Genomic DNA, 13,450 nt, shown 5'->3' on the forward strand with positions numbered 1-13,450 from the left:
ATCTTAAAGCTAAAAAGAAAAGAAAATTTAACTGCATCTAATACAAAAATAATTATAAGAGAACTCAATATATTTGGAACGTAATAATCAAATAACTTATGTATTAATATTTTAGACTAATTCAAAGTTACAATTTAAAATAAAATATGATATTATTTTGGCTATAGGTAAAATATTAATATAAAAACTATTTAAAATATAGTAGGGAAGAGATGTATAAAAAAAATAAAGGTAGTGTGATTTATACTTTAAATTAATTGAAAAATAAATAAATTAAATAATTAAATTATATTTAAAAATATTACTGATAAATTTAAATGATTAAAAAATTCCGAACAAGAGGATACAAGCATAAAAATATACCAAATTTCAAGAATAAATTATTTATATTTATTAAAGACTATTAAAAAGATAATAAGCAAGATAGTAATTAAATTATTAAGCTAATAAAAAATTATATGACAGTATAATAATACTAAATAATAAATAATACAATAACTATAAGAAAAGAACAAAAATAAAAAAGAATTTGCATAAAATGATGTGATGAATAAGACATATTTGACTTTCAGTCAAAAACAAAGTGATAATAAGAATTTTCTTAAAATGATATGATATAATGTGCTCAAACAACACAGATCACAACATGACATATTTAGTATTTTTTAATATTAACACTGAAACGAAATACAAGTACTAAAATCAAGGGATTAAGTTGCTACAAATAAAATAAAAGTTGTCTACTATGAGATTTGAATAATAATTTCATATCTTGCTTCAAAATTAATATCTAATGTTATATAATTTTTATATGAAAGGTTTATATTTTAAGGTTATTTGCACATAATTCTAACAACTTAGATTACAATTTGACATAATTTGTATTCGCGCATCGCGCGGGTACTAATACTAGTAAGAATTAATCAATAACAACGGAATCAAAAATGCTATATTCCTTTTTTCTAATAATAATCTCGGTTGTCTCAAAGGAAAGTCAGTTTTTCAAATGAATGTTGAAGTATTTATTTGAAGCTGGAATTGCAAAAACAAATTATTTGTACCTGACGTAAATTTGTAGAAGTTTGTAGAAAAATGTTTATAGAAGTAAATTTATATTTTGAACGGTTTTAAATTTTTGAAGAAAAAAAATTGTGAAAGCTAAATTTACTATTTTGTTTATATCAAAAGGTTTCATTCTCAGTTTCATAAACGAATCATAATTTACAAATTGAAGCAACATTATTTGCAAACGCGACCTACAAATAAACGCATGCTTATTTTGCATGATAAATGTGGATTTTTAATTTTTTTAAAATCAAAATATACGTATTTAAAAAATAAATAATAGTATTCTAAGTTATCCCGAGTGAGTATTTAACGATCCGACATAGGCTCTTGGTTATGGACTTAGAGATCAAGAGAAAGAGGAAAAAGAGGGTGGTGTACAGTCAATCTAACATCAAGAGGGGAGCCTTGACTAAAAATAAAGTTTAGGAGTTGGGGGAAAAAGTTACTGGCTATGGGGAGTTGGAGGAGTAGTGAGGACCCGAGTAGTATATGGACCACGACAGCAAACTGCATTAGGGAAGCTGCTAGAGAAGTGTTAGGGATCACGAAGGGATACCCCGGTGGACACAAAGGGGACTGGTGCTGGAATGGGGAGGTCCAGGGAAAAGTGAAAGCAAAAAAAGCAGCATATTTGAAGTTAGTGGAGAGCGTAGATGAGGAGGAGAAGAAGACATATAGTGAGTGTTATAAGAAGGCAAAAAAGAGGCAAATTAGCGGTTCGATTAAGACTGCAGCGTTCAGACGCTTGTATGAGGTACTTGGGGCAATGGCAGGGTAGCCAAGATAAGAGAGAGGAAGGCATGTGACCTGGACCAAATGAAGTGCATCAAAAACGAGGAGGGCAATGTATTGCAGTATTGGTGGAAGAGGCATGTATTAGACGTATACGACAGACATACTTCCATAGACTCTTGAACGAAGAAGGGGACAGAAACATTATACTTGCTGAGTTGGAGTCCGATAGTAAGCGAGATTTTGGATTTTTTAGGTGCATTAAGGTTGCGGGGGTTGAGGGGGCATTGCGAAAGATGAGCAGGGGTAAGGTGACTGGGCCAAACGAGATCCCGACAAAATTTTAGTAGGACGCGAGTCGGGCTAGATTTGAGTGGCTTACTGGGTTATTTAATATTATTTTTAGGACGAAGAAGATGCTCGAAGACTAGAGGTGGATTTTGATGATATTGTTGTACAAGAACAAGGGCGATATTTAAAATTACAACAATTGTAGGGATATTAAGCTGTTGAGTCTCTCTGTGAAAGTTCGAGAAAGGGTAGTGGAGGGAAGGGTGAGGAGAAGTGTGTCTATTTTCGAGAATTAATTCGGATTTATATCGGGGCGATCGACTACAGAAGTCATTCATCTTGTGAAGAGATTAGTGGAGCAGTATAGGGAGAGTGTGAAGGACTTGCATATGATATTTATTGACCTGGAAAAAGCTTACGATAAAGTCCCGAGGGAGGTTCTATGAAGATGTTTGGAGGTTAGCGGTATTCCAGTAGCGTACACTAGGGTGATTAAGGATATGTATGATGGTGCTAAGACGCGGGCGAGGATTTTTGGAGGAGACTCGAAATATTTTCTAGTGCAACGGGGTTATACCAGGGATCAACTCTTGGCCTGTTTCTATTTTCCCTAGTGTTGACACATTCAAGGGGAAGTGCCATGTGGTATATTATTTGCAGATGACATAGTACTAATTGACGAAACGCAAGGTGAGAATAACGCTAGGCTGGAGGTTTAAAGATAGACCGTGGGTCTAAAAGTTTCAAGTTGAGTAGGACCAAAATAGAGTACTTGGAGTGCAAGTTTAGTGAAGGGACTCATAAAGCAGAAGTGAACGTGAAGCTTGATAGCCAAGTCATCACCATAAGAGACAGTTTCAAGTATCTTGGGTCTGCAATCCAAGGTAATAGAGAGATTGACGAGGATATTACACATCGTATTGGAGCAGGATGGATGAAATGGGAGCTCGCATATAGTATTTTGTGTGATAAGAATGTACTACCAAGACTTAAGAGCAAATTCTATAGAGTGATGGTTAAACCGACTATGTTGTATGAGGCTGAATGTTAGTCAGTTAAAAAATCTCATCTTAGACAGATGAAAGTAGCAGATTCCCTTATGTGTCATGCTCTCAGTCGTCCAATGTTGTATCTAGAAGGTTCCTATGTGTGTGGAGTAAATGTCTAGAAGAGGTTATTTAGTTAATTTTGTTGATTTACACATAGGAGAGTCAGTTATCAATTAGTTATAGTTCTAGTATGTATATAGCAAATACTTGTACGTACATGATCGGCGGGCAGTAGGTTGGTTGGGGGAGGAGGGTGGAGCTGATTAAAGAAGGGGTTGTTCTATTCTTTTCTTTTTTAATTTTAACATATTATACTTCTTTTTTCTTTTGATAAATTACAACAGGCAGAATGACTTAAATGACATCTATATTTGTGCCACTTTGTCATGTCGGTTTCCAAATTTAACAATTTGCCAATTGAACACTTACAATCCTTCAAACCGTATATAATAAACGCTTATGACATGAGGCTGTCAGTGCGTGTAATACAATCTCCTACACGTAGGACGCCACGTCAAGAAAATTAAACCACGTATGCTCCAGGTCATTTATTATGGTCACATAGGAAAATAAAACGGGAAATGATTATTAAACCCTCCCTCCCCAAAACCCAAATTTTCCCGTCATTTTACACTTACCTCCTTAGTTTAGGGCTTAGAAAGTATCGGACCACTTATGTCTCTCCTCTCTTCTCCGTCATCATTGCCGAAATTTTCATCATCGCAATTGTTATCGAAGTTTATGGAGTAAGTTTCTTCATCCGTTCTTCATCTTTTGTCGTTATTGATCTTCATTTCACCTTAATATATGGGGCTTTTACTTTTTAAGTTTTAAGGGGAAGACTGGGTTAGGTCGTAATTGCTCTTTAATTTTCCTCAATATATGGGGCTTTTGCTCTGTTTGTTACATTTTGAAGTAAAAACTCTTTTTAATGTAGTATCATGCATGTAATGGCATATTTAGTTATTTTATTTAGTTTTTGTTTTTTTTTTCAAATCAGAATTTCATCTTAGATTTATGCATTTTTTTGTGAAGTTTGTTGGGTCTCGTTCTTGTTTGTGGTCCATTAGATATTTCTGAATATTATACGGTATTGTGGGGACGAAAAAAGAATTTTGGAAGTTTTTTTACTTTAAAAAATTTGTCTTTTTTGTTGGTTTGTTTATGGAGTTGTGTAATGAAGAATCCCAGCAAAGAAATTTTATTTTTCACTGTTGAAGCTAACACGAAAAAGAAGACATCAGATTTGAATAGAAATCAGCTTCTATAATGTTCAACAATAAGAATAAGGTAGAAAGAAGAAGATGACTATTAAATAGGCCACATTATTACCATTAGGGCTTTTTCAAGTGCCTTCACGCCCCTTAGAGACGTGCGAATCACACACTAAAGTCAAATATGACAAATAGGATCAGCCTCGTATCATAAGCGTTTATTATACACGATTTGAAGGAGCGTAATTGTTCAATTGACAAATTATAAAGTTTGGGGACCGACATGATAAAGTGGCTCAAGTATAAGTGCCATTTAGGCTATTCTACCATTACAATATACAAGTAAATTTTTTATTTTTTCTAAAATCACACGTGTAATTATTTTATTTGTCCATTTGACGTATGAGCTGAGAGTGTATGTCACACAAGTGTTAGGTGTCCAGGAGACATATTCTCGCCAAAAAGTGAGTGATTTTATTACTCTAGTTGTGTGAGGCCTCTTTTTATCTCACATATTTGTGGACCCATATCTTACACATCCAGGTCCATAAAAATTGAGGGACCATACAGTTGTGAGATAAAAAAGAGGTCTATTTTTTTTAAAAACGTGTCAATCTGATCACTAATTAAGTTGAAGTATCTAACTTACGGTCGGTATCAATTTTGAGGGGTCGTTTGGTATGAGGTATAAGAAGGTATATTATTGGTATAAAAATTTAATACTACCTTAATACTTCGTTTGGTTAGCAAACCAGGTATAAGTTATCCCATGATTAAAATTAACACCGTATTTATATCTTATAAAGGATGAGGTAATTAGCACCGGTATAACTTATACATTCTTCTTACAAATTATGCAATTGTTATATTTAATACAACATATCAAACAGTGAATAAATAAAACAATCCAAACATCTTATACAAGTATAATTTATCCCGGCATAAACGGTATTCAAACCAAACGACCCCACCATTTTTTGCACAACACCACCATTTTGGCAGTCTCGGGGTGAAATTGCCAACAGAGGTACAAACCGAGGAAAATACGCCGGCAAAGCTCCTATTCGGAACCAACAACGACACTCAATTGTCCGCTATTCTTTCCACCTCAGCTCAGCCTATACAAAACTCCTTTCTGAGAAACAGAAAAAAGCAAAACCTCAAAACCCAAAAACCACAAACCTCAGCTATTTCATTATTCCCATCTAAAACCCTTTCGCATACAATAAGCAAATCCAATGGCTCCTTCAATATGGATTTCCTCAAAAAATCCAATCTTTGACTCTTCTTCACTCTCTTTCACTTCTCAACTCATCAAATTCCCCATTCCCAATACTAACCTAACAAACACAAATTCCCCTTACCAATTCTTGAAACTGCCCTCAATTCACTGCGGTAATATTCGTGGACTACGAGAAAGAATCGAGACTGTTAAAAACACCCAGAAAGTAACAGAAGCAATGAAACTAGTGGCAGCAGCCAAGATTCGCAGAGCCCAAGAAGCAGTCATTAGTAGCAGACCCTTTACTGAAACACTCGTTGATATGTTGTACAACATAACCCAACAGGTTCAATTTGAAAATGATGTTGAAATTCCCTTAATGAATATTAGGCCTGTAAAGAAAGTTGCACTTGTTGTTATTACTGGTGAAAGAGGCCTTTGTGGGGGTTTTAATAATGGAATATTAAAAAAAGCAGAGACCCGTATTCAAGAATTGAAGAATCTTGGTATCGAGTGTAGTGTGATTAGTGTTGGTAAAAAGGGTAATGCTTATTTTCGTCGAAGGAGGGATAAGTTTTTTGTTGATAGGTTTGTTGAAGGAGAGAGTTTTCCTACAACAAAAGAGGCTCAGGTTATAGCTGATGATGTTTTTTCATTGTTTGTTAGTGAAGAAGTTGATAAAGTAGAGCTTTTGTATACTAAATTTGTTTCATTGATTAAATCTGATCCAGTAATACATACTTTGCTTCCAATTTCGTCGAAAGGAGAGGTTCTTGATGTGAATGGGAAAAGTGTTGATGTAGATGAAGATGAGTTCTTTAGGTTGACTACTAAGGAAGGGAAATTGATAGTTGAGAGGGATCATTTGAGGGTGAAACGAGGTAGTTATTTGTGTAATTTAGAGTTTGAGCAAGATCCTGCTCAGATTCTTGATGCATTGATGCCGCTCTATTTGAATAGCCAGATTTTGAGGGCACTTCAAGAGTCATTTGCAAGTGAGCTTGCTGCAAGAATGAATGCAATGAGTAATGCCACGGATAATGCAGTTGACTTAAAGAGGAACCTTTCGATTGCTTATAATCGGGAAAGGCAGGCGAAGATCACTGGCGAGATATTGGAGATTGTTGCTGGAGCAGATGCACTTGCGTAGCTGCACTGAATCTGGTATCTGGATTTCTCATTGTTTCGTAATTTGGATATCCTTATTTCATTTTCATCGACTCCTTTTATGAAGAGAACAAGCTCGTTAGAGGCTGATGGTATGAAAAGTGTCACACTAAGGATTCTCTTGAACCATAAATGAGATGAATCTCTTCTTTCATGAATGATTAAACTCTTTGACTCCCGTTTTCGCTCTGAATGACTCCTTTCTCAATTGACTGGAACAAGATTCTTCACTAGCAACAAGTAATTCTCTCTTTTTCCCCTTTTCCAAGTTTTCTACTGTTTACTTAGGGTGGTTTAGGCAAGCTTGTAAGTGTAGACATGAAGGTCACAGAAGTTAGCATATGAGTTCCCAAGAGGGGTAAACTTTTACTGGCTGTAGAAAAAGATGCAGAAATTTCTTTGTGCAAGGACTCGGTGCTCAAGTTTTGTCGGGGAGATAGTTTGCTAAGGCTTTGTCCTCTGTCAGAGTTTCGCACGTGATTTGGTGGATTGGGATATTTAGAATTAAGAACATTCAGCTTACGCTATTGTTGGTGGAACTGTATCTCATTGCTTTGAGTCTGGAGCACTTTAGATTGATAGTCCCACTTTCTGTGATGTAGAAAACAATGTTTTTAACAGTTGCCTTATCGGATCCCATTCCCTTTTGATTTAAACCTTTCCACGCTGTCTTAAAGAAGAGTAGATGCTGCAACTTTATTTATTCATCTCTTTCTATGCATTTCTACAAACTGAGTCTGCTTACGGCTAATGCTTATATATTTGTTAGTGAAAAGGAAATTATCATGAAGATGAATCCTTTTTGGCATAGGATCTGCACTGTCCTTGTTTGCTCCTCCTCTGTACTTGAAGTATCAGTTTTTTAGGGCACTGCTACTTATATCGAGGTTAATCAGCTGACTGCGCAGTTCATTTGCAAGCAACAAACTGTTTTCTGTTTCTGAGTCATCTACAATCTACTTAGGATTATCTTTGCGACTTCGCGATCTTTATAATTGTAGTCTGTAGAGAGATGATGGTCAGAGAGATGAGCATTGGAGTCTCTGGGAGTAGTATATTTGGTATTGATACTAAGAAAATGCAGCTTTTATTGTTAGCTGTGGAATTATATTCATTGCCTTAAGTCTGGAGCAGTTTAGGTTAATAATCCTACTTTTGTGATGATGAAAACAATGTGTCAAGCTGTTACCTTATTGGTTATAGTTATACTGAATCCCGGTCTTGATTTGCTTAAATTATTTCCAGTATCAGTATTTGGATGTCCTGTTGGAACTATCTTTATTTCAACATTTGGAATTGGATGCACTATTTCATTTTTTATGCTCACAGCTTTTATCAATAGTGAGTAATGGTAGAGATTGTAACTGAGCAATTAATTATGTACAGAGATATTCATTCAATATGATTTACTGTCCTCAAAATTTTTGGCAGATGTTTTTACTTTGTCTCCTCAAGACTGACATTTACTAGTTGAATTCACTTAATTATAAACTGTGGGGCAGCAAAGGCATTAATCATATGCATATTTCATTCACTTAATTATCAACGGTGTGGTTTAGTGGTCAATAAAGTGACTTGAGAATTATGAGGTATTAGGTTCAAATCTTAGTAGGCATTTGGTCATAAAAATTGTAATTTTTTTAAAAAAGTAGCATTTGGAGTTAAGTTGAAAAATGATATTTGAAATTTGAAATTATGTTTGGACGTGCATTTTATTTGAAAAATATTACAGTTTTGTGAGTGGGAAAAACAAAAAGTTATGATTTTTTTTGAAAAAGTGGTCACTTTTTGGTTTTTGAACAACTCTTTTCCGAAGTTTTTTCAACAACTTGCAAAAATTTATAGACAAATACGTTTTTGAAAGAAAAAAAGCAAAAAAAGGAAAAAATATTTATGGACAAAAGGGTGCTTAGTAAAAACACGCCTTAGTGGACAAAGATATGCTGTAACCACTTCCACGTAACTCAAACCTTAAATTTATGGACGCGAGTTGGAGGTAAAAATTGCATGGGGCGCCCTATTTGGTCACCCCCATTTAATCTATACCCATTTTTTTTAAAACTTTTAACTTGTACCCACTTTTTAAACAATTTCAGCCCTCTTTCTCCTCTTCCTTCTCCTCCTCAAAGTTATATCCGTCTCTTCTTTCTCAAACTTTTCCTTCTCCCTTTTCTACAAGAAATCTGTTACGACTATGTATATAACCTGTGAATGCAAGTTCCTTGGTGGTTGTCTGAGATTGTACAGTGTGGTGGAGCTACTGAATCTTTTGAATATGTCATCTTAGGAATCATTACTGTTCTTGGTAGTCTGAGTCTTTGTTGTTTTCATTTCAAAGTGGAATGCTTTTTCTGTGTTGCTTCTCTTTTACTGCATTACACGCTATTACCCTTAATCGTTGTCATTCTCTTATTTTAAAGCTGTAACTGAACCTATAAGCCAGACTTCGACTCCAACATATCATAAAGATAAATCCTCATAAGGATTTCCTAATTGTTTTGTATTTTCGAATATAAGTTGCTTAGCAATAAAAATGGCTGAGCAAAGCTGAGTGTGAGTTAGACGAAATGAGGTTGCTGCATTTAAAGCAGACGATAACATAAAAAGCTTATTTTTTCAGAAAAAATTTCAGCTCTAGAGCTGAAGTTTGCCAGTTATAAACAAAAACTTCAGCTCTTTGACAGTTACAAAACAAAAACTTCAGCTCTAGAGCTGAAGTTCGATAGTTAAAAAACAAAAACTTCAGCTCTAGAGCTGAAGCTTACAAAACAAAAACTTCAGTGAAAGGGGGTTCCCGTCTTTTTGTTCTAGCCAGGTAACACGCGCACACTCTCAAATTCCATACTTATATATAAATTTTACGTTGTGTATTTGTATAGATAAAGTGAACTACTGTTGATGTTCATTTTATTAGGAATTGCTACTTGTTACTCGAAATTTACATATCTAGTTTATGTATATTGTATATCGTGAAATTATTTTTTTAATTCCTCCCGCTACCTGCTGCATTGTGTATATGTGTAAATAAACTGAACTACTGTTAATGTTCATTTTATTAGGTGTTGCTACTTGTTATTCGGAATTTACATTACTAGATTACGTATATTGTGGATCGTGAAGTTGCTATTTAGTTCCACCGACTACCAGCTCTAGAGCTGAAGTTTACAAACAAAAACTTTAGCTCTAGAGCTGAAGTTCGATAGTTAAAAAACAAAAACTTCAGCTCTAAAGTTGAAGCTTACAAAACAAAAACTTCAGCTCTAGAGCTGAAGCTTACAAACAAAAACTTCAGCTCTTCGATAGTTAAAAAATAAAAACTTCAGCTCTAGAGCTGAAGCTTACAAAACAAAAACTTCAGCTCTTCGCCAGTTACAAACAAAAACTTCAGCTCTAGAGCTGAAGTTCGACAGTTACAAAACAAAAACTTCAGCTCTAGAGCTGAACTTTAGGCTCGGCTACTAGAATGCTGAAGTTTTGCGCGATTGCCTTTGCTACTTCAGCCCCATATGCTGAAGTTATACGAAAAAGCGGGTACGCTTGTAATATTTTTGCAAAGCGGGCACAAGTTAAAATGTGACACAAAAAGCGGGTATAGATGCAAATGCCCCGAGTTGGAGATGCCCAGCCATTGTGGACAAAATATCCCTTCTTCTTTTTTTCCCTTCCTGAAAGAGCATTTTCCTTTTCACTCCTGTTTTTTTTTTCCTTTAATTTTTTTTGGAAGAAATTCATAAATAGTACTCCCTTCGTTCATTTTGATTTTGTACTTCCTTTAAGAAATAAATAAATAAAATATATATTTTACATTTTTACCTAGAATAATGATAGTATTTTCAAAATTTTTGGGAATGAATAATTAATGATAAAGGTAAAATATGAAAAAAAAAAAAGAATTTTCTTTCTCTTGATTTAGTATAGTGGACAAGTAAAGTAAAAAATATATTTTTAGTATAGTGGATAAATAAAAGTAAATGGAGAGAGTACTAAAAAAAATAAAATGATAGATAAACATGAGTTCTTGATGGGATTGGAAAACTTATATCCAAGTGATGCTGATGCATAGGATTGATTAAAAGATTCCGCTTCCAGTCTTTACTCCCCCCCCCCCCCCCCGCGTATAACATGTTTTTAGGTTCGTTACTGTTGCTTTTCAGCTTCATCTTTGGTAGCAAATCATGTTGGAGCAGAGAGAGAAAGGCAGCAAGGCGAGTTGTGACCATCTAACCACTTTGGACATGGTGACCCCAACCCATTAAATAAACTACTCATACACTCCTGCAATAAGGAAAGTGTCATTTGAGTTTTAAAAACAGCTTTGTTTTAATTGTTCTCTTTCTTTTTTCTTGGGAAAATGTCCAAATATACAATTGAACTGTGCGAAATAAGCATTTATCCTTACTCGATTAAAATCAGACGATTTTGTGGTGCTAATCATTTTCCATTAGGAAAAAAAGACCCGGTATAGGTCAGTTTGGTAACGACATAGGCAATTTTAACCCCAACTATTAACCGGAAAGCCGGGGGGGGGGGGACAAATTAGACAATTTCTCATAGTTCAATGGCAAATTTGACATTTGCTATGGAGAAAATAGTAAAAATAATATAATTGAAAAGAGAACGACTTATTATCTTCTCCAGCCTAAGTAACACATCTGGTGTCCCTTACACAATCCCTTGCGCCAGGATTTTGATTTGGTTAGGTACCTTTGCCAACCTAACACATCCCTTTTCACACTCCCTCGTGGTATTCTCTATTTTTAAATGTCGTACTACCACGTATATACCAGTAGAAGAAAGCCATTCATATTGTAATCATCTGTTAGAAAATAATTTAAAATAAGGTACAAGATCTTAGTCATGTTGGAGTATAATTTTCACATAAAAGACTTCACATTAATATGTGGGAGTGAAATTCATAAATTATAATTCTTATATCTTATTATATTAGTCTCTACACAAGATATCCTCAACTTTAATCACTACAAAAGTTTAATTCTGGTTATAAGAGAATATATCCACACAGAATGCTATAAGGCTGTTGCAGTATTCTCGCAACAAGTGCAACCGTACTTATAATCCTTCCATCCCATTTTATATGAAAGTGTTCGGCTTACTATAGAATTTAAGAAATAACAGAAACTTTTGGCACATAAGCTTAGTATATGCTAAGTCTTTTCATTTTTTATCTCCTAGTAAAAAAAATAAACGTTTATATTAAAGAATCCAGACAAGTCATGTCATTAGGGTGAATTGAGATGCTAATTAGAGAAAGATGTTACTGGAACATATTAAAAAAAAGAATGTTTTCACATAAAATAAGATAGAAAAATAATTTATAATTAAATTATATATGAGTTTTGTTAACCTACTACAATAACTGTAGTAGGTTAGCATTGTATGCACTTTTCCTTTCCCTTAAATGTCCTTAATGATACATTAACAACACATTAGTGAAAATGGATATTTTGGTTTTTGTCCTCTCAAGAACTAAATACACCTCCTATTTCCCCTTTCCCTTCCTTTCACCCATGTCTCCTCTAATCTGCAGTCACCTTCCACAACATGCATCTTCTTCCACCATCGATTCAAGCTGCTATAAATAATAGGTTCTCTTTACATTTGTGATGCAAGGCTCATTTGAAGTTTTTGTATTGGAAAAATACGGTCTCACCACGTGGCTTGTTAGTATAGTGACACGTAGCAAAAATGGTTCGGCACCTAAAAGCATGAAAGTCAAAGCCAAGAGAGTTGAAGAATAGCGAACGAGGTCATCCATTCGAATCTGGAACGAGAGTGACCGAATGGGATCCACCAAGTATGCATCTAGAACAGACCGGGCATCTTTTGTGCCGAACTTTGATATGCCCGAGATTTCCGAGATCACGAACTCCATCCGTTACGCCATCATGGTTATGGCCAGCAAGAATGTCGCCATCTGTTAACCATGTATGCAACGTGTAGGCTGAAAACTTGAAACGGTCACGTCCTACTTAGGTTATAAATACTTTACTTAGTTAATTTGTAGCAAACACACTGGATTACTCATACTAGACTATACTGTTTGAAATAAAAGTTGTGTAGAAAAATAAAACTTTAATCACAAACAATTATAAAGAAAAAAAGATTTATTTGATAAACGTTGCAGGTTATAATTCTGCTTATTCCTTGATTCTTCCCTCCGATTTGTTATCCGTAATTCGAGGGTTGGAGCAGCATTTTTCTTGACCATAGGATGATGCGGACTTCCTTGGATTTATTTGATATCCATGAAGTATGTTGTGGATTTTCTTGAAGTAGGTTATCAAGAATTATCCGGCCACATCTTGATCTTTTTGTGAATAACCTATGAGTTTATGGAATCCGAGATGATCTCAATATTCGAAATGCTTTTAAGGGAATATGTAACCCTTTTTATAGAAGTGACATAGGGTTAGGGTAGAGTATCCTCCAAGTTAAGGTTTTAGTTGAATAGCCTCCAGTCTAACTCTAATAGACCTCTAATATTTCAAGAGTCGTTTTATAGTGTCTTAAATTTAGGATTTAGCCCAAATTTTGTATGGGCTTGATCTGTTAAAATTTCGGTGTCTATAAATGTCCAGTACCTCAGGGTTTTTCGGAGTGTAGGTTTGCCGAAACTTGAAGACGATGCTTGAAGTACTCGATCACCGCAACTGAGGATTTTAAACATATAGTTTTTTATTTGCAAG

General features: G+C 34.7%; 2 protein-coding genes across 2 annotated transcripts; both read left to right on the forward strand.

Moving 5' to 3' along the window:
- Positions 1-1,519: 1,519 nt before the first annotated feature.
- On the forward strand, positions 1,520-3,142 carry LOC138870558 (uncharacterized). Its single transcript, XM_070148377.1, has 2 exons — positions 1,520-1,822; positions 2,798-3,142. Exons 1-2 carry the CDS (start codon positions 1,520-1,522, stop codon positions 3,140-3,142), a joined length of 648 nt encoding a protein of 215 aa, XP_070004478.1.
- Positions 3,143-5,332: 2,190 nt separating this feature from the next.
- LOC104243608 (ATP synthase gamma chain, chloroplastic-like) lies at positions 5,333-7,446 on the forward strand. The gene has a single exon (XM_009798823.2). The coding sequence runs from the start codon at positions 5,593-5,595 to the stop codon at positions 6,724-6,726; it is 1,134 nt and encodes a 377-aa protein (XP_009797125.1). The 5' UTR covers positions 5,333-5,592; the 3' UTR covers positions 6,727-7,446.
- Positions 7,447-13,450: the final 6,004 nt, after the last annotated feature.

Source organism: Nicotiana sylvestris, chromosome 6 (genome assembly GCF_000393655.2).
Source record: "Nicotiana sylvestris chromosome 6, ASM39365v2, whole genome shotgun sequence".
In the NCBI taxonomy this organism is placed as follows: Eukaryota; Viridiplantae; Streptophyta; class Magnoliopsida; order Solanales; family Solanaceae; genus Nicotiana; species Nicotiana sylvestris.